The sequence below is a fragment of the Quercus robur genome, chromosome 11 (genome assembly GCF_932294415.1).
Source record: "Quercus robur chromosome 11, dhQueRobu3.1, whole genome shotgun sequence".
Taxonomy (NCBI): Eukaryota; Viridiplantae; Streptophyta; class Magnoliopsida; order Fagales; family Fagaceae; genus Quercus; species Quercus robur.
This window is the reverse complement of record NC_065544.1, coordinates 11690834-11713832: the sequence shown is the minus strand read 5'-3', so window position 1 is coordinate 11713832 and position 22999 is coordinate 11690834. Positions and strand designations below refer to the sequence as shown.

Genomic DNA, 22999 nt, shown 5'->3' with positions numbered 1-22999 from the left:
TTTAATTTTTTTAATTTTTGTTCTTACTAAGTTTTTGGGGTTGGGAAGTTGGGCTGGGCTGTCTGGGTTAGTGGGCTGATAATCTTGAAGAGGAGGGACCTAAGGATTTGTAAGAGATTATATCTAATAAAAAAAAATTCCAACGGGGTTTGGCTCCGTTGATAAGATTCGGACGTTTTGTCTAATCCACCTAGATTCGAGTCTGTTGCTAGCAGGAGTCCGTTAGTAAGCATCCACACGAGTTGGCTATAACAAAGTCCAACTCTAACACCCTATCTGGGACCTAGTGTAACCTAATGAACCCCTTTTTTTTCTTAACCAAAAAAAAAAAAAAAAAATTTGAGGCTGTGGCAGCCCAACTAAAGTGCTAGAAATATATGAGGCTTCCTCAGTAGAAATCAAGATCAGGGTCAGATAAGATTATACACCAACAACTTGAGGCAATAAATAGGAGAAAAAAAAGAAAAGAGAGAGAGAGCTCAGCTAACCAACTTCAAATTTTCACCTCAAACAAGATGTCACAAGTTCATAAAAGAGCTGGTGAAAATTGGCATTTTTTTTTACGATCCTTAATAAATGACCAATTATTATAAAAGTATAAACCGATAAGAAATAATAAATTTTATCATTTATATTTTGACACTATCACACTTAATACTAAAAAAAAAAAAAAAAAAAAAAAACTACCTTTTATCCTAAAAGTTTAAATTGTTAGAAAATTATGAATTTTAATAGTTTAACACACTTACAGACAAGTGAGTACAATATAATTTTTTATCATGTTATTGTCTTAGACTAATTAGTTCAAACGCATCATATATGCGTAAAATTCGCGTACGTATGTAACAATTAAAATAATTCACGTTTAACCTTCTATTTCCAAAGATAAAGTGATAAATGTGTTAATTTCAATTTGAAAGTTAAAATTCCGTAATAATCACTACCCGTAACATTCGAATGCTCAAATATAGATATAAGAATTTTTGAAACATACTTTTTTGAAAGATGCCGAAATATATCCGCCCATATACTTGCTGTATTATATGAGTACCATATTTTACTAACTACCCTTAGTAACTTTTTTGCGGTCTGTATTTTACTTTTTCTTGATTAATAATCATTTAATTTTCTTTTTTTTTTTCATGTTCACCATGTTATATATAGATAGGGTTTTCAGGACCAAAACCAGTATCTGAAACATCTTCAAAGGATGAGCTCTCTCACTTTCTCCCTCCCTACTTTTTTTTTTTTCCACAAATTTTCTCTTTCTCTAAATTTTTTCATAATAATTCAGATGAATTAAATTTGGTTTGGGCTGAAACCCATTTATCTCGGAAACCTCAAAAGCCTTATCCAACAATACACAATTGGACTGGGCCTTCTATGTCTTTTAACTCCTTTTCCCTTACTTTTGAATTTCAAACAAACAGTGTCGTACGACAAGTTCACCTGTACTAGAATACATATAAACCTTCCGATCCCAAAAACGGTGTCGTATTCGCCTTCACTCCTCCCTCTAACTCTTCTCATTCTTTGAAATGCATGTGAGTGCGTTAATGGTTTTTTTTTAGGGTTTGAGATCTCGAATTTTAGCTATGGCTATGGAAGAACGAAACGCACAGACTGTGCTATACGAGACACGTCATCACGCTTCTAAACCCTACACTCCCAATTACCCTCCTCAACAGGTTCAATTCCAAAAACCTAATTTTAATCCTTTAATTTAATTTAATTTAATTTTTTTTATAAATTTGTTGAAATTAAATCATCAAATTGACACTGAATTCAGGCAAATGAAGCTGAGAGAGGAAGCTTCCTGTCCTTGCTTTCTTCACGAGGTGGGTCTCTTTGTAATTCTATTGTAATGCACTTTCACTTTGTTTACTATACGTGCCTTGAAGATCAAATTTAATAATTTACGTGAGAAATAAACCGTGAAAGAACACGTTCTTTGGTCAAATTTTGATCTTTGTTCAGTTTTTGAAAGATTGGTTAAAATAGCTTTTTATTTTTTATTTTTTTATTTATAACTTTTATGAATAGCTATTTAGTGAAAATGGGTTTTTTTTTTTTTTTTTTTTAATGAATAAATTGTATTTGATCATGTTTGTAATTGAATAATAAGATGATAAATGCAAATGGGTATCTGACATTATTTGCTGGTTGGCAAGTTCTAGTATATAACTTCCACATGCAATTATGCAAATGGGCACCCCTGTTTGTAATTTTATCGTAATGCGCATTTTTTATTATACATGCCTTGAAGGTCAAGATTTTCGATTTATTTGTTGGTAGTTTATTAACATGAGAATTGAACTGTGAAGAATATGTTCTTTTGTCAAAATTTCATCTTTAGGAATTTTATATGACAGTTGTAACTACTTGTAAGTTTAGTTCAAACGAGTTATATGTATGATAAATAAAATGGGTTTTTTTATTATTATTATTTTATATTGGGTATTGTTTTTCTTTTTGATCAGGGAAAGTTGCACACACGGTGAGTTTTGAATGCACAACCTCACTCCACCTAGTACTTGCAGGGGAGTAGGTTCTAGTTGAGCTAGAGCTCATTGGCTATATTGGGTATTCTTAATAGGTTATAATGAATAGTTATTTAGCGAAAACATATTGATTCTAATTAAGCAATGTTAGTGGTATAAATTTATGTGCTCTTTCTAGCATTTCGAATTGGATATGTTTGTTCATGTCTGTAATTGAATTATAAGATCATAAATGTAGATGGGTATCTGCCATCATTTGCTGGTTGGCACTCTTTGGTTTATACCTGCCATGTGTAAGAGTAAATATTGAAGTTCTATGGTTATGGTTTTGTTACGTTTTATAGAAAAAATGTCTCATTCGTGCTTTTGATGTTGTGGGTTATTCTAGTTTATTGAAAGTAGCATTTTTAAGGTGAAGTTTACAGTACAAGTTGTGACGTTTTTCTGATAGTTACAATGAGAAATATGGGACTTGAATCTTGGATGTCTTAGCTAGTTGAGTTACAAGGCTCTTGTCAATTGTACAAGTTGTGTCTTACAAGAAGAAGCATTTGTCTTGTCAAAGAATTATAATAAATTTATAACCCAACAATGTGTGCGTGTTTTGTTTGGAAAATGTTTTTCGAATTTCACTGTGCGTGCATTGGCCAACATCTGGCCGTTTAATTTATCAAAAAAAATATCTGGCAGTTTATAAATTTTATGATTCTTTTGCCTAATGCCTTGAAGGTCTGAGTCAACTCAAAGACAAATGGAGTGAATACAAGCGACCGAGAACATTGAAAAAAATGATATCCTTGTTTATCTCTCGAAGAGGTGAACGTGTGGCTGTGGCTTCTGGAAATCAGATAACAATTCTGCAGAAGGATGATGACTACCTGGAACCCTGTGGAACTTTTACTAGTAAGTTCAATTTGTTGACATCATTGATGAGTGAAATATGCTTCTGATATCATTGGTTTTAGCTATCACATTACATGTTTTTCTATATGCTCTAAACGGAGAGATTTGTGTCAATTTGGTGGTTAGATCAACAATTTTTTAAATTGACTACAGAGGTAAATCCTTGAAAATGTTGGCATTTGGTGTCATATATATAAAAATGGTATAATCTAATTATTTATATATTCTTTGTTCTTATGTGAATTTAACTTAACCGAAAATATATTATAGGCTTAATTCCTATTGATGCCAGCATATGGAAGTATTCAAAAAATGTCTAGTAATGCCTAATAACATGTAACACTGATACTTTATCATATAACCCTTTATTATTATTATTTTTTGTATCAAGACTGTTGAGACATAGCTCTGATTTTTTATTTTTATTTTTTATAATAAATACAGATGAAAACACAGACACATTATATTCTGCTAAGGATATATAATGTTGTACATATATAGTTTAATGGATTAGCCATGTAGCCGCCTAATGTTTGCATTGAAGCATACTCTTATGACTTAGTCCTTTATTTCTAGAAGTCTACCCATTATTGGAAATGGAACAACCAAATAATCAAATAATGAAAAAATCTCTATACATAAGAGAAAAGCTGGGGGGTGGGGTTAAGTATAAGCATATGTGCAGTTGCTCATGAGGATTCAAGTTTGCAGTAATTTTGTGAAATAAAATTTGATTGATGTTGATGGTTTGGTGTAAGTGCTATCAAATCCATAAGCTATTACCCTTCATCTTTGTCAGCTTTGTATGTTATTGCATTTGTTGTGATGATTTTTACTAACCTATCTTCCATGTATCAGGTGGAAGCCTTGCTACATTCACTACAGGAACTTGGTCTGAGTGTCATGATGTTCTTGGAGTTGCTGATGATACTGGTACACTATATTTTATTAAAGTGAATGGTGAAGAGATAACAAGAATTACAAGGAAGCATTTGAAAATCTCTGTACCAATAGTAGGCCTGATTGCACAGAATGATTCTGACAAACAGAGATCTTTCTTGTAAGTGTTCTTTTTCTGTCCACAGCCTCTCATGAAATTTTAAAAGAATTTTACGAGGACTAGTTTCTTGTCAACCTTGTTTATGGCTGGAGGTTCTGGTTTTATTTTTTGACCACTCCAGAGGTTAATACAACTTGGCATCTGTATAAGTTATTGGAAATGTTTCCAGGTGCAGCTTCATTATTGTTACATCAGATGGTTCCTTACAGCATATTGAGATCAGTCAGGCGCCAAGTGCCTCAATATCCTCTGCTCTCACCTCAGATAGTGGCTTAACACCTGCGAAGCAGTTTAACAATGTTTTCTGCTTTGACTACAATCCAGAACTTTCATTGCTGGTTGTTGTTGGCGGTTCTGTCAGCGGCTCACTAACCTCTGGTGGGAACTTTGGTATGTTTCTGTATTACTTCTTTATTTTCCTATGGTGAACATTTTGTGCGCATGTGTGTGAGTGTATAGGTCTTCGTGTAATTAACATCATTTCTTGTATACCAGACATGCAACCATGAGCCATAAATCCTTTTAACATTTCAGACTTATCAGATTGTCCTAGCTTTGACAGTCCATGCTTTTGCTTGTCCTCAATTAATGTGTGTGAACCATATCTAAAAACCTGAAGATCAATGTTCTTGGTTTGGGAGTCACGGTGTCTGAGTCTCTTCTGTGTCTTGTACAAAGTTGTTTAGATTCTATTATGAATATTTATCACTTTCTTGAAACATGGAAAACTAAATTACCAAACAAGATTATTCTTTAAGTATTTAATAATTGGTTTTATAATTTCCTTGCAGGACCCTCTAATATTTCTCTTTGGCGTAGAAGTAAACTCCTGGATATGGAGCAACTGTTCTCTACTCAGTTTGAGGGCTTGTATTCTAAATCAAATGGTTCTGTGGGTCAGCTATCATATCCAAAGGTGCTAATCTCACCGCAGGTCAACTTTGTTGCTACATCAGATGTTAGAGGATGCTTGCAAATTTTCAAGCTGGATAAAGAATGCTTTTCACTTTCAAGTTTTGCTTGCAGAGGGATAAACGACTTGCAAGTGACCAATAGTTTGTCAAATGGAGGCGGGGACTTTATAACTGATATTGTGGACTTTACTTGGTGGTCTGACCATATCATTGCTTTTGTAAAACGGAGTGGTATTGTCACCATGCTTGATATCCTAAGTGGTTCAAAAGTTCAGCAGGATGATGCTGTATATTCCATGCCTGTTCTAGAAATGGTACAGCAGTTTCCAGGACACATATTTCTTTTGGAGACTACACCATCTGAAGACAGATACAAGGCATCAAATTTTGGGGAAACAGATGGCTTGCATCATGTGGAGCTGATTACTGAAGATAGATATAATCAATTTGATATTTCTAGGTTGCAATGGAGTTTGATATCATTTTCTGAGAGATCTGTTCCTGAAATGTACAATATCTTAATTAGCAAGCAAAAGTATGAGGCTGCCTTGGACTTTGCTGGTTGTTATGGGATGGATAAAGATGAAGTTTTAAAGTCGCAGTGGCTGCATTCCAGCCTAGGCATTAATGACATAAATAAGTTTTTGTCTAATATTAAGGATCAAGCTTTTGTAATTTCTCAATGTCTAGATAAAGTTGGACCTACAGAAGATGCTGTGAAGGCTTTGCTTGCATACGGGCTGCGCCTAACTAACCAATATAGGTTTTCGGAACCAGAAGATCATGAAAGTAGCCAGATTTGGGATTTCCGCATGGCTAGACTTCAATTACTGCAATTCAGAGACAGGCTGGAAACCTATCTAGGGATTAATATGGGCAGGTATTATGCTTTTGCAGAATCTATAGTTGTTGTTGTTTGCTGAAATAACATAACTTTGAAGGATTTAAAGCCATATACTCTTAAGAAAGAAATAGAAGATATTATTTAATCAATTATAGTCTGTCATAAATGTTTTTTTTTAATTGAAGTTTCTCTCAACTCTATCATAGCATAGTTCGGACTATATTTTTTTTCATGTAGATGTGGTGTTTTTAAAATAGTTCTCATGATATATTTTGGGGCCAAGAGCCTTGTAGCTCAATTTGGCATTTCATGGTATTTCCAATAGAGATGTCTAAGGTTCAAATCCTCCCCCCTCCCAACTATGGAATTAAAAAAAAAAGTTCTCATTATATATTATGGGATCTATATTTGAATAAGACTTCTTATCATATAAACTCTAGGTGTTCAACTAGATTACATAGATATGGGAGAAGGATATATTTATTGTACGAATTTCTTTGTTTATGCATTCCTGCAAGGATATATTTATTGTACGAATTTCTTTGTTTATGCATTCCTGCTCAACATTTTTATTATCTAACCTCCTTCCTGTTACTAATTTAACATGCTTGCAAATATTTTGCAAAATCTAAATCTGGAGCAGTATAGCAAGATGCAGCTTATCTTAAAAATGAAAAGATGAATAAGATATAATATTTGGGTAATAGAGGAAGGAAGAAGGATTCAAAAATCACTTGGTCAAATCCAGGAACCATTCATATGTCAATGTATAGGAACAAGGAATGCCAATCTTTGATAATTTTGTCATCATCTTGTTGTTTTCAAATGGGTCCATTCAACAATGTTATAATGTTGTAAATACAAATCAATTAAAAGAGATGTCTTATTTCCAAATAGGAATGTTGTTGTGACCTCTAGGAAGAGCCCCCGCCCCCCTTCCCCGAAAAAAAAGTGAGGAAATTTTATACATCTTACTATTTAATAACCTATTCTTAGATCGTTGTAAATAAATATTTACAACTTGACAATTCAAAAGAGACTATTTAAGTACTTAAAATCTTATTAAATGGAAGGGAATGGTTGAATTTATAATCCTGATTTATTATTGATTTTATGGGCTTTTCATATCAATTACATACAAAAAAAGAAAAAAGAATGAGATTTACTGCTATCCATTTTAGGAATTCTTTTTTTCTTTAAAAACCTTTTATAGACTTTTGCCAAAGTGTTTAAATGTCTCTATGTCCCATAAATGCAAACTTCAGAATACCTTTTTTTTTTAAAAAAAAAAAAAATTTATTATTAGATACATTGATCACCAGATTTAGAATATTCAATACGCATGTTGGTGTTTAGATTATTCTTTATTTGAGTATTGTGAAGAATTTTAATTTTTATATCACTAATTTTTTTTTTTCATTACAAAGGTAAAATGCAGGTAATTTTTCACTGAAAAATTGCGTGCCATAGCATGATTATCATTGATAAATTGTGTAATGCTTCAATTTATATTACTTTCCTCTGATTGTTTCTACTGACTCACAGTTTAATGACATAGTGTTGTGCAGGTTTTCTGTGCAGGAGTACCGTGAATTTCGTGTTATGCCTATTAATGAAGCCGCTGTTACACTTGCTGGAAGTGGCAAAATTGGGGCCTTGAACCTCCTATTCAAGCGTCATCCTTTTTCTCTGACTCCTTTCATGATGGAGGTTTTAGGTGCTATACCTGAAACACTTCCTGTACAAACGTATGGGCAGCTTCTTCCTGGGAAGTCTCCTCCCACCAATGTTGCTGTGAGGGAAGAAGATTGGGTTGAATGTGAGAAGATGGTAAGCTTTATAAGCAGATTGCCCCAAAATAATGAGATTGGTATCCAGATCAGAACGGAACCCATGGTTAAGCGGTGCCAAGGATATGTTTGGCCATCAACTACCGAACTTTCAAGATGGTACAAGAATAGAGCTAGAGACATTGATAGCTTTACTGGGCAGCTAGATAATTGCCTCTACTTGCTTGACTTTGCTTATCACAGAGGTATCAGTGAATTGCAGCAATTCCTTGAGGATGTCTCATACTTGCACCATCTTATATATTCTGACGACAGTGATGGTGACACGAGTATCAGTATAAGTCTTGTTGAGTGGGAGCAATTATCTGACTATGATAAATTCAGAATGATGCTCAATGGTGTCAAAGAGGAGAATGTGGTTAAACGATTACGTGATAAAGCAATTCCATTCATGCAAAATAGGTTTAAGAATGAAGCCTCAGTTTCTCTAGGTCAGGTGCCAGATTACCATCTTTCTGCAGATTCCAAAAATGATGAGTCATTTCTGGTAAGATGGATGAAGGAAATTGCATTGGAGAATAAGTTGGACATATGCTTGATGGTAATTGAGGAAGCATGCAGAGACATGGTAGTTGAGGAAGGATGGACAGACTTCCAGAGTAATGTTTTTTTCAAGGATGAGGTTGAAGCTGTGGATTGTGCCCTACAGTGCATATATATGTGCACAGTAACAGATAAGTGGAGTACCATGGCAGCCATATTGTCAAAGCTTCCACAAATACAAGGTGGTTTCTGCTTTATAAGCTTTTTAAAAAATTCTTATCTTGGTAAATGAGATCTTAATATGATTTTACATTGTAACACCTTTTATATGATATATTTGAGAATTCTAATTCTAATTTTGATTTTGTTTTTTTTTTTGTTTTTTTTGTTTTTTGTTTTTTGGTTTTAATTGATTGTTAGACCCACTTAATTTTGTGAACCCTTTGACTGAAGTAATATAAAATTCCTTGATTTCTACCTTTTGGTGCAACTCCAATGGCTTGAGAGCAACTCTACACAGTTTGCTTGTGTGTGACTGAACATTTGACATAGCAGGTCTAAGTTGTTTGTGTGTGTGTGTGTGTGTGTGAGAGAGAGAGAGAGAGAGAGAGCTGATAGTTGAGAAAAAAATTGCGGTTTAACCTATGGTTTGATACGAATAGGTGGAGCAGTTGTGTAATGGAAATCCCAAGATTTAAACCAATATCTGTAAAGAAAAATAACACATACACAATGAAAAAAAATAATATATTCTTTTTTTCTTGAGCATAATTGAAGTATTCTGGCTGTACAGATACTGAAACACGTGTTAAGGGCCTCAAGAGAAGACTCAAATTGGCAGAAGGCCATATTGAAGTAGGGAGGCTTTTGGAATTTTACCAGGTTTGTAATCCTTTGTTGCACTGAGCATGCTTTTGTGCTTTGGTTTCCTATCATGAGCATTAAATGGTTTAATCTTCTCCTGGGAAAAAAGATTGAATAAAATGGAAAGAAAAAATATTTAAATTTCTGGAGACCCCCATCCTCTTTCAGTGCAGTTTGGGTGCTGTTTTGTGTTGCGATGTGCATAAAATTTTGTGATATCATATATTCTCAGGACACATATGATAGCATTTCTATAGGAGTTTTCTAGGAAATATGTGGAAGCATTATGGTTTATGAATTTTTGGGCCGTAATGAGTTTCAGTTCCAGATTTGGAATTGATATTGTTGTGCCAGAAAGTGTATTAAACTGATGTTACTTACAGTGCAATATTTATTCTATTCTTGTGTTTCTTACAATCATTTGATTGCGAGACTGATAAAAAAAATTTTTGATCGTGAGAATTAGACTTAGATTTAACAGTGGATGTTTTATTCAGGTCCCAAAGGCAATGAATTTCTTCCTAGAGGCTCATTCAGATGGAAAAGGTGTAAAGCAGATTCTGCGCCTGATACTCTCAAAATTTGTTCGTCGACAGCCTAGTCGTTCTGATAATGATTGGGCAAACATGTGGCGTGATATGCAGTGTTTGAGAGAAAAGGCATTTCCTTTTCTGGACCTAGAGTATATGTTGATGGAATTCTGCAGAGGACTGCTGAAAGCTGGGAAATTTTCTCTCGCAAGGAATTATTTAAAAGGTACAAGTTCAGTTGCTTTGGCATCGGAGAAAGCAGAAAATCTTGTCATTCAAGCTGCAAGGGAATATTTTTTCTCAGCTTCAAGTCTTGCTTGTCCTGAAGTAAGTATATGGAAAGTTTATCTTCTTTGATTAATTAAGATATCTAGGAGCAAATTGATTAATTCAGGATTTTTGACTTTAAGCTATTATTGGGTAGGTACAACAGACCTCTTTATTTCCCTTTTTACATTATAAAATGCATTGATAAGAGGACATCAAACATGATGTGAATTGTTTTGATGTGATCTATTGGAGATAATGTCAACAATGAGGCTCAATGTTTGATCATAAAAAATTGTACACTCAAAAACATTGTTGATGGATGTCTGACACCAGTGGCATAAATGTAGAGGGGCATGAGAACTTACTATATTATATGGGAATCAAGAATTAGTAAAAATATGTTTTTGTCATTGTTGTTACTATTACCATGTTATAAAATTTTCTACAGTTTCTTATACTGAGATATGTTGGATGCACAAAGATGTGGTAGTACTCTTTCCTACCACTATTTGCTTGGTAAGACATGAACCAAGGCTAATCCAAACTCCACCCGACCTGTTTACCACCAAGGCAAGGCGGGGGCTCTTGCCAGGTGGTTGACAAATACACTGCAATAAACTTCAGAGTCCAGGTGGGCAACTGAGGATGTCTGATAGATTCAAGCCACCAATTTTTACATTTTGATTTTGTTGCAGTATAATTTTTTGTCTTTATAATGTAGAATATTTAGATCAGAAGCAAACTATGTATCATTCTTGCTTCCTGTTAATGTGTGCTCCAATTAATAAACCAAGACATTAGCAACCAGCATATTGCATTGGAAATTGTGTTAGGTTCATTTAATCTCAACACCTGAACGAACAATGCTTGAATTCTCACAAATGGGCTGGCTACCTATCTAGTAATTTGCCATTCATCTTTCTTTACTGACAATACTTGATTATATCCAATTTCATTATGGATAACATATATTGTAATATCCATATTTAGATTCATTGATTGCTTTATTGCCACTTGTTTCAGATCTGGAAGGCTAGGGAATGTCTGAATTTATATCCAAGTAGTGGAAATGTGAAAGCAGAAGCAGATGTTATTGATGCACTTACGGTCAAACTTCCAAACCTTGGAGTGACAGTTCTACCCATGCAATTCAGGCAAATAAAAGATCCAATGGAGATTGTTAAAATGGCAATCACAAGTCAAAGTGGTGCTTATTTACATGTTGATGAACTCATTGAGGTTGCCAAGCTTCTTGGATTAAGCTCTCCAGAGGACATATCAGCCGTTGAGGAAGCTATTGCTAGAGAAGCTGCAGTTGCAGGTGATCTGCAACTAGCATTTGATCTCTGCCTTGTTCTGGCTAAAAAAGGACATGGTCTCATTTGGGACTTATGTGCTGCAATAGCAAGGGGTCCTGCCCTTGAAAACATGGATATAAGTTCTCGAAAGCAGCTACTAGGTTTTGCTTTGAGCCATTGTGACGAGGAATCCATAGGTGAATTGCTCCATGCATGGAAAGATCTAGATATGCAAGGCCAGTGTGAGACATTAATGATGTTGACTGGAACAACTTCTCCCAAGTTTTCAGTTCAGGGTTCCTCAATTATCTCACATCCATCCCACAGTATTCAAGATATTGTTCACCTGAAAGATTGCTTTGAACAGGTTCGAGGGATTGGTAGTGATGATCAAGAAGTTCATTTTGATAAGATAAAAAATATACTTTCTGCTGTTGCTAAAAACTTGCCCATCGAGAATGGGAACAATTGGGACTCTGTTCTGAGAGAAAATGGAAAACTTCTGTCTTTTTCTGCTTTGCAACTTCCATGGTTGCTTGAATTGAGTAGGAGAGCAGAACATGGTAATAAATTGATTTCTGGCTCAATTCCTGGAAAGCAGTATGTTAGCGTAAGAACACAGGCTTTGGTGACTATTCTGTCCTGGTTGGCGAGAAATGGTTTTGCCCCTAGAGACAATCTGATTGCTTCTCTGGCAAAATCAATTATTGAACCTCCTGCTACTGAAGAGGAAGACATAATGGGATGCTCTTTTCTCTTAAATCTTGTGGATGCATTTACTGGCGTTGAAGTTATAGAGGAGCAGCTGAGAACAAGAGAGGATTACCAAGAACGTTGCAGCATCATGAATGTGGGAATGACATATGGTTTATTACACAATTCAGGCCTTGAGTGTGAGGGGCCTGCGAAGAAGAGGGAGCTGCTACTGTGGAAGTTTAAAGAAAACCACACACCACGTAGTTCTGGTGATTGGCAAACTTTATCATTTGACTCCTAAACTGCATATAATGCAATATTATAATGTTCTTTAGTACTAAAACAAATAAATTTTTTTTCCTCTCTCTTTCATGCATTTAGGGTCAACTTCTTTTCTATATAATGATGTTATTACCCTGTTCTTGTGTTATTTGCTTGCTTTCAGATGAAATAGAAAGGATTGATAAAGTGCAGTCCACATTTTGGGGAGAATGGAAAATAAAATTAGAACAACAAAAGCATGTAGCAGATCGTTCTAGAGCATTAGAGAAAGTAATTCCTGGGGTTGAAACTGAACGCTTTTTGTCTGGGGATGTCAAATATATTGAGGGTGTTATTGCCTCGCTAATTGAATCAGTAAAGTTGGAGAAGAAGAACATTTTGAGGGATGTTTTAAAAATAGCTAATATCTATGGCTTGAGTTGTACTGAGGTATGCTGGTGTGTGTGAATTTGTCCCTTAAAAGGCAGTAATATAGAAGATAAGTGCATGCTATGTGGATGGACCATTAGTATTTAATGTCTTCCTCTGTTTCCTTGCAGGTGCTACTGCAATGGCTAAGCTCTGTCCTTGTTTCCGAGGTTTGGACAAATGATGATATTATGGCTGAAATTGCAGAATTTAAAGGAGAAATAATAGATCATGCTGTAGAAACAATCAAAACAATTTCCTTGATTGTGTACCCTGCAATTGATGGGTGTAACAAGTTGAGGCTTGCTTATGTATACAGCCTGCTCTCTGACTGCTACTTGCAGCTGGAAGAAACCAAAGCTTCATTACCGATGATACAAACACATGAAGCAAATATATCTAGCATTGGGTTTGCTCATTTCTACAAGGTCATTGAGCAAGAATGCAAAAGGGTTTCCTTCATTAAGAACTTGAACTTTAAAAATATTGCTGGACTAGGTGGTGTGAACTTGGAGTGCCTCAGCTCTGAAGTCTACACACACATTGAAGAAAGTAGTTTGGAAGCTCTGGCAAAAATGGTACAGACCCTTGGCAGTATCTATACTGATCCTGTTCCGGAGGGTCTCATAACATGGCAGGATGTCTATAAACATCATGTCCTGAGTTTGTTGACAGCTTTGGAGACTAGTGCTATGACTGATTTTAAAATTAAAAGCCCTGAAAACCTTCAGGGCTTTGTAAGTCAACTTGAGCAGAGTTATGATTTCTGCAGAATGTATGTCAAACTCCTGGTTCCTTCAGATGCTTTGGATGTTATGAAACGGTACTTCAGAATAATCATACCAATTTATTGTTCTTATGGGAGTCTGCCAGATGACTCAGCATGGCAGGACTGCCTCATCATTCTTTTGAACTTTTGGATTAGATTGACTGATGGAATCAAGGATATTGAATCCCATGAGAGTCCAGGAAGAAATATCATGTTCAATCCGGAATGCATAATGAGTTGTCTAAGGGTTTTTATGAGATTGGTGATGGAGGACATTGTATCACCAAGTCAGGGCTGGGGCACCATTATCAGCTATATCAATTATGGTTTAATTGGTGATTTTGCTGGTGATATATTCATTTTCTGCAGAGCCATGGTTTTTTCTGGCTGTGGGTTTGGATCTGTTGCTGAAGTGTTTTCTGAAGGCATATCACTGCAGCCGAGTGGTTCAGCAGAAACTGGTGACTCTGAAGGTTACGATCTTCCCCATCTGTATTTAAACATCTTGGAACCTATTTTACAAGATCTGGTCAATGAATCCCATGAACATCAGAAATTGTTTCATCTGTTATCATCTCTGGGTAAACTAGAAGGTAATTTGGAGGACTTAAAGAGGATTAGGTGTGTAGTTTGGGAAAGGATGGCCAGGTTTTCTGATAATCTGCAGCTGCCGAGTTCCGTTCGAGTTTATGTTCTAGAGCTTATGCAATTCATCTCGGGTAGAAGTATCAAGGGTTTCTCTCCTGAGATTCAATCCAGCGTTCTACCATGGGAAGGGTGGGATGAGTTGCAATTTACTGGTAAGAATTTTGAGACTACTGCTGATCAGGGGTTGTCAGATCCGAAGGATACTTCTAGCAGGTTTGCGAGTACTTTGGTTGCCCTCAAATCATCTCAGCTTGCGGCCACCATCTCCCCCAGCATTGAAATTACCCCTGATGATCTCTCGAATGTGGAGACTGCAGTTTCTTGCTTCTTAAAGTTGTGTGGAGCTGCTACTACACGTTCCCATATTGATGCTTTGCTTGCCATTTTGGGAGAGTGGGAGGGGCTTTTTATCATTGGTGGAGATGAGGAAGCCTCTGCAGAAGCCCCTGATGCAGGAAATGACTGGAGCAGTGATAACTGGGATGAGGGATGGGAAAGCTTTCAAGAAGTAGAGCCTCTTGAGAATGAGAAGAAAAAAGATTCTCTATCTATTCACCCTTTTCATGCCTGTTGGCTGGAGACTTTCAAGAAACTTGTAATGCTGTCCCAGCTGAGAGATCTGTTAATGCTGATTGACCAGTCCCTATCAAAATCTAGTGGATTAGTGCTTGATGAAGATGGTGCCAGGAGCTTGACCCAGATTCTACTTGGGATAGATTGTTTTGTGGCTTTAAAGATGGTGCTGTTATTGCCTTATGAAGCATTACAGTTTCAGTGCTTAGGAGAAGTTGAGGACAAACTGAAACAAGGAGGCATCTCAGACACAATTGGCAGAGACCATGAGTTTTTATTGCTTGTATTGTCTTCTGGGATCACATCAACTATCATTTCCAAATCTTCTTATGGTACCACTTTCTCATATCTGTGCTATGTGGTTGGGAATTTATCTCGCAAATGTCAAGAAGCCCAGTTGTTGAAGCTTACACAGAAAGGGTCGAATGAAGGCAAGGGCAATGAAGGAGACAACTCATTACTTTTTAGAAAAATTGTTTTTCCTGCTTTCATATCAGAGCTTGTGAAGGCAGGTCAGCATATTCTAGCAGGATTTCTTGTCACAAAATATATGCACACGAATGCATCACTCAGTCTCATTAACATTGCTGAGACCGGTCTTAGTAGGTTTTTAGAGAGGCAGCTCCCTGTATTAGAGCATGAAGAGTTCACTCTTGAGAAGTCACATGAACCATTAAAGAATACCATTTGCAGTTTGAGAGGCAAGTTAGGAAGTCTGATCCAATCCGCGTTGTCATTGCTATCTCATAAAGTTTGATGAGAATGCTTGGTGGGTTTTTATTTCTTTAATTATTTTTTTTATACATTTTTCTATAGCAATGCAATTGTATTAGGAGTAGTTGTATAAAACTGTCATCGAGACTTTCTGTTCAGTTTGGGGAGAGAGAGGGTTTAGTGAAACAAATGACTGTATAGTAGACACTTGAATCTTGATTTTACAGCAATATATGTGTTTTACGTGGGTCAAAGCAACCCACATGGAAATCAACTTTTTGTTGCTGTGTAGGTCTTGTAAACTTGTGGATAATCTTACAGAGTTCATGTGAAATGTATGTGGACTCAAATCTACCTGAATTTTCCTAGGATTGGGTAAACCAATGACAGTATGGTTTGATGTTGGTAATAACAGGCTATGATCAACCTGTGTATTTTAACATAGGTTGAATTCTAATGTAAATTGCTTCCAAACGAGGAAAAGTTGAGCAACTGGACTTGTACTTTTTCGGTTTTTCCCCCTACACAACTGATTTTTTTTTGCCCTTAACGAAATTATGAGGTGGTGTTCATCTATAATTTGTAATTTAATTATCTTTCTTTTTTTTTTTGGGAAAAAAAAATTCAAATCATTAAATATAAATGTAACGTGTGAGTTTTAGATAGCTTAATTAGTAAAGTTATTATTGTTGAATAAAAGATTTGGCATTTAATTTCTTCCTATATCAAAAGTCAATTGATGTTTTGGTTTGATAATAAAAGACAATTATTATAGAAACAAACATCATAAGTTTGAAATACGATCATATTAAAAAAATAAAAAATTAATTAGAAATGTTATATTTGTCTGTTGGGTCATGTACCTGCTCATTCCTACTTGTCCGTGCCCGAGTGGAGTTTTCGATACTTCGGCCCTATTTGGTGAGCAAGTTTTAACACACTTTTTTTTTTTTTTAAACAACTTTACACACATTTTAATACATTTTTTTTATCTACACGTATATCAAAAACACTCAATTCTGTCTGTATTCAATTTTCCAACTAATATTCAAAGCTTAAGCCTTCTTTTACAATTTTGTTTTTTCTCTTCATTCTTTTAACTGGTCCACCTCAGTATTATAAACAAGAAACACCTAATCGTACAACCAAGCTCTGCGTGTACTTGCTCAGTGTCTGCTCGATGATAGCTCGAGTGAGACAGTTACAGCTTGAGTGTTGTTTATGCAAAACCACCCCCCCCCCCCCCCCCCCCCCCCCCCCCCCACACAAAAGAAGAAGAAGAAGAAGAAGAGAGAGATAGACACATTTTTTTGAGGGATTGATTCAACTAAAGTGAGTATTCATTACTGTCTTTTCAAAGGCAATGCTCCATTATTTATAAATATAGCCTTGATATACCTTTAAAATTTTACACCATTAGAGAGAAATTTATATGGTTTATTTAATAAAATCTTACAACATTTCACATCATTTGTGCGCATATACACACATATAATAATTTAAAATTTTTGTAAGGATTCTCAACAAAGACTTTTTTTATTTATTTATTTAAGTTTATAGAAACACAACAATTTCATTATATTTTCAAAAGAATAATACTACATACACAATATTTTTCATAACAAATTTCACAATTGTTGAATTGTCAAGTTATCATTGATTCTCGTCTTATCTTACCACTAACACAATTTTATTGTCTACCCTTATAACTCACAACCTTTTGTTTTTAAAAAAGTTTGGTAAAAAAAAATTGTGGCTCTAGACCTCTCTTTTTTTTTTTTTTTTTTTTTTCCAGAATTTAAATTATAAATTGTGGTAGGGCCATGTCTAATGTGGTAAAGCTAATTTAAAAATATTGTAAATTTTTGTTGTATTTCCAACTTAGAAAATTATTAAGTACTCACAGAAATGCGTACTCCGCCCTCTCACATAAATAGTAAGTCTTACCATGAATTTAATTAATAAGAACAACTGTTCATATAATAGGAGGAAGTACTTATGGTACTCGGAGACTACACAATAATTTCCCCTCTAACTTTATTTCCATATAAAACCTCATAAATTTATCTCCTCTATTAAAATATTGCCAAAAATAACTAATTCCATGCACAAACACAATCAACACAATAAATGACCTATTAATAATTACCATAATTATTAAATTATATATTTAAGGAATTGAAACAAAAAAAAAAAAAAATGGTATTATTATAGAAAGATATCATCTTACTTTTTTGAGCTAGTTTTTAATTTTAAATCAGAAGTATAAATGTTGGACTTTAATGTAAGGGTATGTTTGTATTTTAAGAATTGTATAATAAAGTATACAAAGATATATAAACCCAATAGTCCAAACTTCCAAAGCCGAAAGATTCTCAGCGGTATCAAGCATCGACCCCTACTCTGTTGCCACCAAAATCCTATATGCCTCTCTATCTCTTCAGGTAAAGCTTGAGCAAACTCTCTCTCTCTCTTGCTTCAAAAAAAACTCTCTCTCTCTCTCTCTAGAATGTTACATGCATTTGCGTTATTATCTTGTTCAATTTTCTTTGTCTGATATCATTGTCCCAAAGGGTATATGTTTTTCTCTTTGTTCAGCTTTGTATCTTCTCTCTCTTCAATTCTTTGGCTTTTGTCTGCTTTTAATTTTCTCTCTGAGAATCAAATATAATACCTCATGAATGAAAGGATTAAAAGAAAAAATGAAACTTTCATTAGGAATAAGTTGTTAAAGGGCCAATTTTGCAACTTTATGTTTTGGCCTCAAATTCAAAAAGGCAGAATCTTTATGCTTTTGGTCACATGGGTTTTGTATGTTTGGCTGTAATTTTTGTTTATTAGCAATATTTGCCTGTTTTTTTAGAGGTCTCTTGTTGTTTTTGCTATCTGGGTATTTTATTTTGATTGCTTTTTCCCTGTATTTTTTTATCACTGGTCATATGGGTTTTCATTGTTTGATAAATTCCTGTTTTTTCCTTATCAGATGGATCCGATGAATGCAGCAAACCCAGAGAATGCAGCAGAAGTTGAGTATTTCAGCAATCAAGTTGATGAAATATTCACAAAGGTTGATAAGGTGAGTTTTTTTTTTCAACAAAAATAGGAACTTTTTATTGTGAACTATGTTTAAAAGGTTTCAAATTTGTAATCATATCTGTTTGTTATTATATACTTATCAGCTTTTCTTTTTCTTTTGGTTTTCTTTCATTAAATGTTCAAGAGATTAATTGGGCAGCTACTCTTTGCTTAATTGAAAATGAGGTGGAATAGGCTTGTGCCCGGGTCTATGGTTTGATTAGTAATAGTTTACGTAGTTCCAAAAGGGTGACTAGTTGTATATTGAACATCAGCACCTAAGGCAGCAATTATGGAACCAAAGTAAATCTTTTTTGGCCTATGCAAATCGATCTTGCAGTCAGCAGCCCCCATAAAAAACCAGGGTAATTGTTTTCGCACCCACACTGAAGGATCGCCTTTTGTCTCCTGTGACCCCATGTTGATGTGGCATTGGTGGTTTCAGTTCATTGCTAATGGGCGCAGCAGAAGGTTGGGATTTCGGTTGGTTAAGTGCTATTCGGTTTCTGACTGCAGAGTTGGGTTGTTGATGGTTCAGGGGATTGGGTAAACTGTAATAGATAGGTGACTTCTGGAAAGGGTTGAAAGTGTGAGGCAGGCTTAGGGGAGGCCAGTGAGTCTGGAAAGCTGATTGTGGTGGTAAAAATGTTGTAAACAAAAGGAGGTGGTGGTGGTGGTGGTTGTTGCATATTTGCTTCATCCAGTCAGTCATAGCTACAGTAGAGAAGGCTTCATCATTGCTGCCTTATTCCACTGTGATACTTCTCTGATTAAAATATAAATTCTGTTTTGCTAGAGTTATTGGTTTTTATTTTTCAAAATTGGCTTGTTTCTTCTAATTAAAATCTTGGCTCCGGAGGGGTAAGGGGAGATTTGAATCTATGTCCTAATATTTGATTGATACGAAGGATATTCATGATTTTTGTGGCTATGATTTATCCAACTACCTTTGTATAGGTTTCCATTGTATGCAGCTGTGCATGTATTGGCATGTTGGTTTTTATTATTTGCTTTTCAGAAATTTTGAACTCGCAAATAAATTGATAACTTCTTTGTTGTACTTTCAGCTTGAGAAACAAGTGAGCGAGGTTGAACAGTTCTACTTGGCCAGCGGTAATAGCTCAATTGTGAAGGACAAAGAAAGAGCGAAACATTTTCCTGGTGTTAAGAAGCAGCGCCAAGATGCATCACATAGGGAAGTAGCTGCTTCAAAGAGAATGCAAGAGCTTATGCGCCAATTTGCTACAATATTACGTCAGGCAAGCTCCAAACCTTTGCATTTATCTTTGATGTAAAAACTCAGGTCAATCATTAAGATACTTAGTGTAAATTTCTAGGATAGGATAGCCAATGAGCCCTAGCTAAATGGCACAATTTCTCCTCCCTACCACACAGTCAGCACCAAGGCCTTCAATTAGTAATAATTTAGCTTTACTTGTTGCTTTTTCAGATTACTCAGCACAAATGGGCTTGGCCCTTTTTGGAACCTGTAGATGTTGAAGGCCTTGGTTTGCATGACTATTATAAGGTAAAGCTTCACTATCTGTCAGAACTATCTGATGTTATTTCTATATGGTTATTGATTTGTATAAATATCTGTTATATTTTCTTCTTTCCATATATCTATGATTTTGTACCTTAAAAGATTTCAGGTGTTTGTTTCTTAATCTATAGAAGTAAGTTGCTTGTTAACTATCATAAATTAATTTATGAAAAAAATGGGTTAAATTTGTATAAATTTTTTGATGATGATCATGATAATAATAATAAAATAAATAAAAGAAGAAAAGAAGAAACTTCTTGTCGTTCTTTTTATTTTGCATCTTATGATGATGATGGCAGTAATATAATAAAAGAAGCTTGTCATTGTTGTTCTTCTTAATTTAACATCTTCTTTTCTTGTTGAATTTGGCTTGGTCCTGGCTTTTCTACTGGTATGATGGGCTTTCATCAATTCTTCAGCCATTCTTAGTATTGCATTCTCTTTCAGCTTTTGCCTTCAAATAATATGTTTTAGGTTTTTCATTCTAGGTTATTGAAAAACCCATGGATTTTAGTACAATAGAAAAGAAAATGGATGCTAAGGATGGTACTGGCTATAAGAATGTGCGAGAGATTTATGCTGATGTGAGGTTGGTGTTTAAGAATGCAATGATATACAATGAAGAAAAGGATGATGTCCATGTGATGGCCAAAACTTTGTTGGAAAAATTTGAGGAAAAATGGCTTCAACTTTTGCCTAAAGTTGCTGAAGAGGTAAGTTGCTATCCCAATATGGTACCTTTATGTCGGACATGGTAAATCTAATAACCCGCACTTTTCTATGACTTCTATAGTGTCTCTCTTTTAATAGATATTCCATACCTAAATAATTTTAGGAAAGAAGACGAACAGAGGAGGATGTAGAGGCAAAATTAAATATGCAGCGTGCTCAGGATGCTGCCTATGCCAAAATGGCTAGGGATTTAAGCAGTGAGGTTTGTTGAAATTTCAGAGCCTCTTTATGAAGTACAACATATAATTGAGAGCAAGCTTCTTAAACTTTAAAAGTTTTTGTATGTTTTATTTGACATATATTTGCACTCTAATGGTTTGATATTATACGGTACATGATTTGAACTAATTAATTGAAATTATTTTCAGCTATATGAGTTTGATATGCATTTGAAGAAACTCAGAGAAATGGTGGTTCAGAAGTGCAGGTGTGTTTAAGAATCCACCTCTCTGCTTTAGTACGTTAAACAAATGTTGGTTCATATAATCATGTGTGGCCCATATATTTTAGTGTCTAGTCTTCACTAATTTGGTTTTCTTTTCGTTTGTAAAATTCTTAAAACACCATAAGAAACCTTGCAATTGAGGTCAAGAATGCAATACGGGGCAAGCATTTGAGTTGGCGTTGTAGCAGATGGGAGTTGGTGGTGCATGGAGGCAGTGCCATCAGGATGGTTTTTTCTTAAATATCGGTTGATATCAATTTTAATTATCCTCTAATTTAATTCCTGATGCAGAACCATGCACCTCTGGCAAAATTTTGAGTTTATTTTCAACTGTCCTTTACTGACTTGAAGATGTGTGAAGAGGGTTTTTCAACATAAATATAAATATATATTTTTAAATCTTGGGTATCATTAGACAGTTCAGCGTATGCATTTGCGTACCTTTGCATGGGTGATCGAATTGAGTTGGCAATTTTATTTCATTTTTTTGCCATCCTTCAGCAATAATCACTGATTGTACGTGCATAATTTTAGGAAAATTTCCTCAGAAGAGAAAAGAAGTCTTGTGACAGCTCTTACCTATTTGAGTCCTGAAGATATCCGCAAGGCATTAGAGATAGTTGCTGAGACTAACCCAAGCTTCCAAGCAACTGCCCAAGAAGTGGACCTTGATATTGATGCTCAGGTCATCATTTATTTATTTGTCTGCTCTTTGTGTTTGGGGTTATCTTTTCTTGTTCCAGTTGCTCAAATAGGTTATTCTTCCCCCAATGCAGAGTGAATATACATTATGGAGGTTGAAGGCTTTTGTGAAAGATTCCCTAAAAGGTAAAGCAAGGAATCCTGGAGGCATAAGTGGCAGTGGCAACAACAATGATAACGATGACGATGACAAGAAGAGCAACTCCAAAAGAAAAAGAGAGATTTGTGATGCTCTTGCCAAGACTGCTGTTAAAAGGACTAAAAAGCTCTCTAGTTTGTGACCTACCATTGCAGCATGTAGCTCACTTATGCTATTTGGTTGCATTGCTTGTGAATTTGAATAGGTACTCACTATTCCAAAGAAACAAACTTAAAGAGCTAAATATGAAATGCTTCTGTCAATTTTTGTAGATCCCCTTGTAGCTGAGATCATGATCAGTCTGTACAGCTGTATTAGGTAGAATGGCATATTTCTTCTTTTCTTTGACCTTGGCGTAAAGGGAAAGACAGAAACACAATACTCCATTTCCTCAGTATGTACAGGTTTTTTTTGGGTCTTATATTTATAATAAATGACAGTTACTTTGAGAACCAACAGACCACTTTGACCCCCAATCCATCTTCCTCTTCCCCTTGTAACATTTTTTGTGTGCCTAACACCACTTTTATTTTGTATCAATCACAATCGCAATAGGTTACTTTAATAATTGTGATTAATGTGCAATAAAAGTAATGTTGTACTAGTCATAACTTATCACCACTAAGTTGTGAAAAAAAAAAAAAAAAAATTGTCTGAAGCATCCTTTTAACTCCCTCTTTGTTCTTTGGGGGGAGCTGATGAGAACAAAGGAGTGACGTGGTCATTCTGGTTATGTTTCATGTTTGTGTTGTGCCC

At 35.1% G+C, this 22999-nt stretch overlaps 2 protein-coding genes across 5 annotated transcripts; both read left to right on the top strand.

Annotated features, from left to right (window-relative positions):
• Window positions 1-1443: 1443 nt before the first annotated feature.
• Window positions 1444-15967, top strand: LOC126706418 (MAG2-interacting protein 2). 2 transcript variants are annotated; one of them, XM_050405860.1, is made up of 12 exons: window positions 1444-1688; window positions 1790-1838; window positions 3231-3404; window positions 4263-4464; window positions 4640-4854; window positions 5256-6258; window positions 7791-8797; window positions 9349-9437; window positions 9917-10276; window positions 11243-12482; window positions 12659-12924; window positions 13035-15967. In XM_050405860.1, the coding sequence occupies exons 1-12, from the start codon at window positions 1596-1598 to the stop codon at window positions 15648-15650; spliced, it is 7314 nt and encodes a 2437-aa protein (XP_050261817.1). In that variant the 5' UTR covers window positions 1444-1595; the 3' UTR covers window positions 15651-15967. The 2 variants fall into 2 exon arrangements, with proteins under 2 accessions (XP_050261817.1, XP_050261816.1); XM_050405859.1 differs by having other exon boundaries at window positions 4634-4854.
• Window positions 15968-17940: 1973 nt separating this feature from the next.
• On the top strand, window positions 17941-22699 carry LOC126706197 (transcription factor GTE1-like). 3 transcript variants are annotated; one of them, XM_050405526.1, is made up of 9 exons: window positions 17941-18051; window positions 18591-18683; window positions 19750-19941; window positions 20133-20210; window positions 20714-20938; window positions 21061-21159; window positions 21326-21384; window positions 21937-22087; window positions 22179-22699. In XM_050405526.1, the coding sequence occupies exons 2-9, from the start codon at window positions 18591-18593 to the stop codon at window positions 22383-22385; spliced, it is 1104 nt and encodes a 367-aa protein (XP_050261483.1). In that variant the 5' UTR covers window positions 17941-18051; the 3' UTR covers window positions 22386-22699. The 3 variants fall into 3 exon arrangements, with proteins under 3 accessions (XP_050261483.1, XP_050261485.1, XP_050261484.1); XM_050405527.1 differs by lacking the exon at window positions 17941-18051 and adding an exon at window positions 18063-18181; XM_050405528.1 differs by lacking the exon at window positions 20133-20210 and having other exon boundaries at window positions 17981-18051.
• The last annotated feature ends 300 nt before the right edge of the window (window positions 22700-22999 follow it).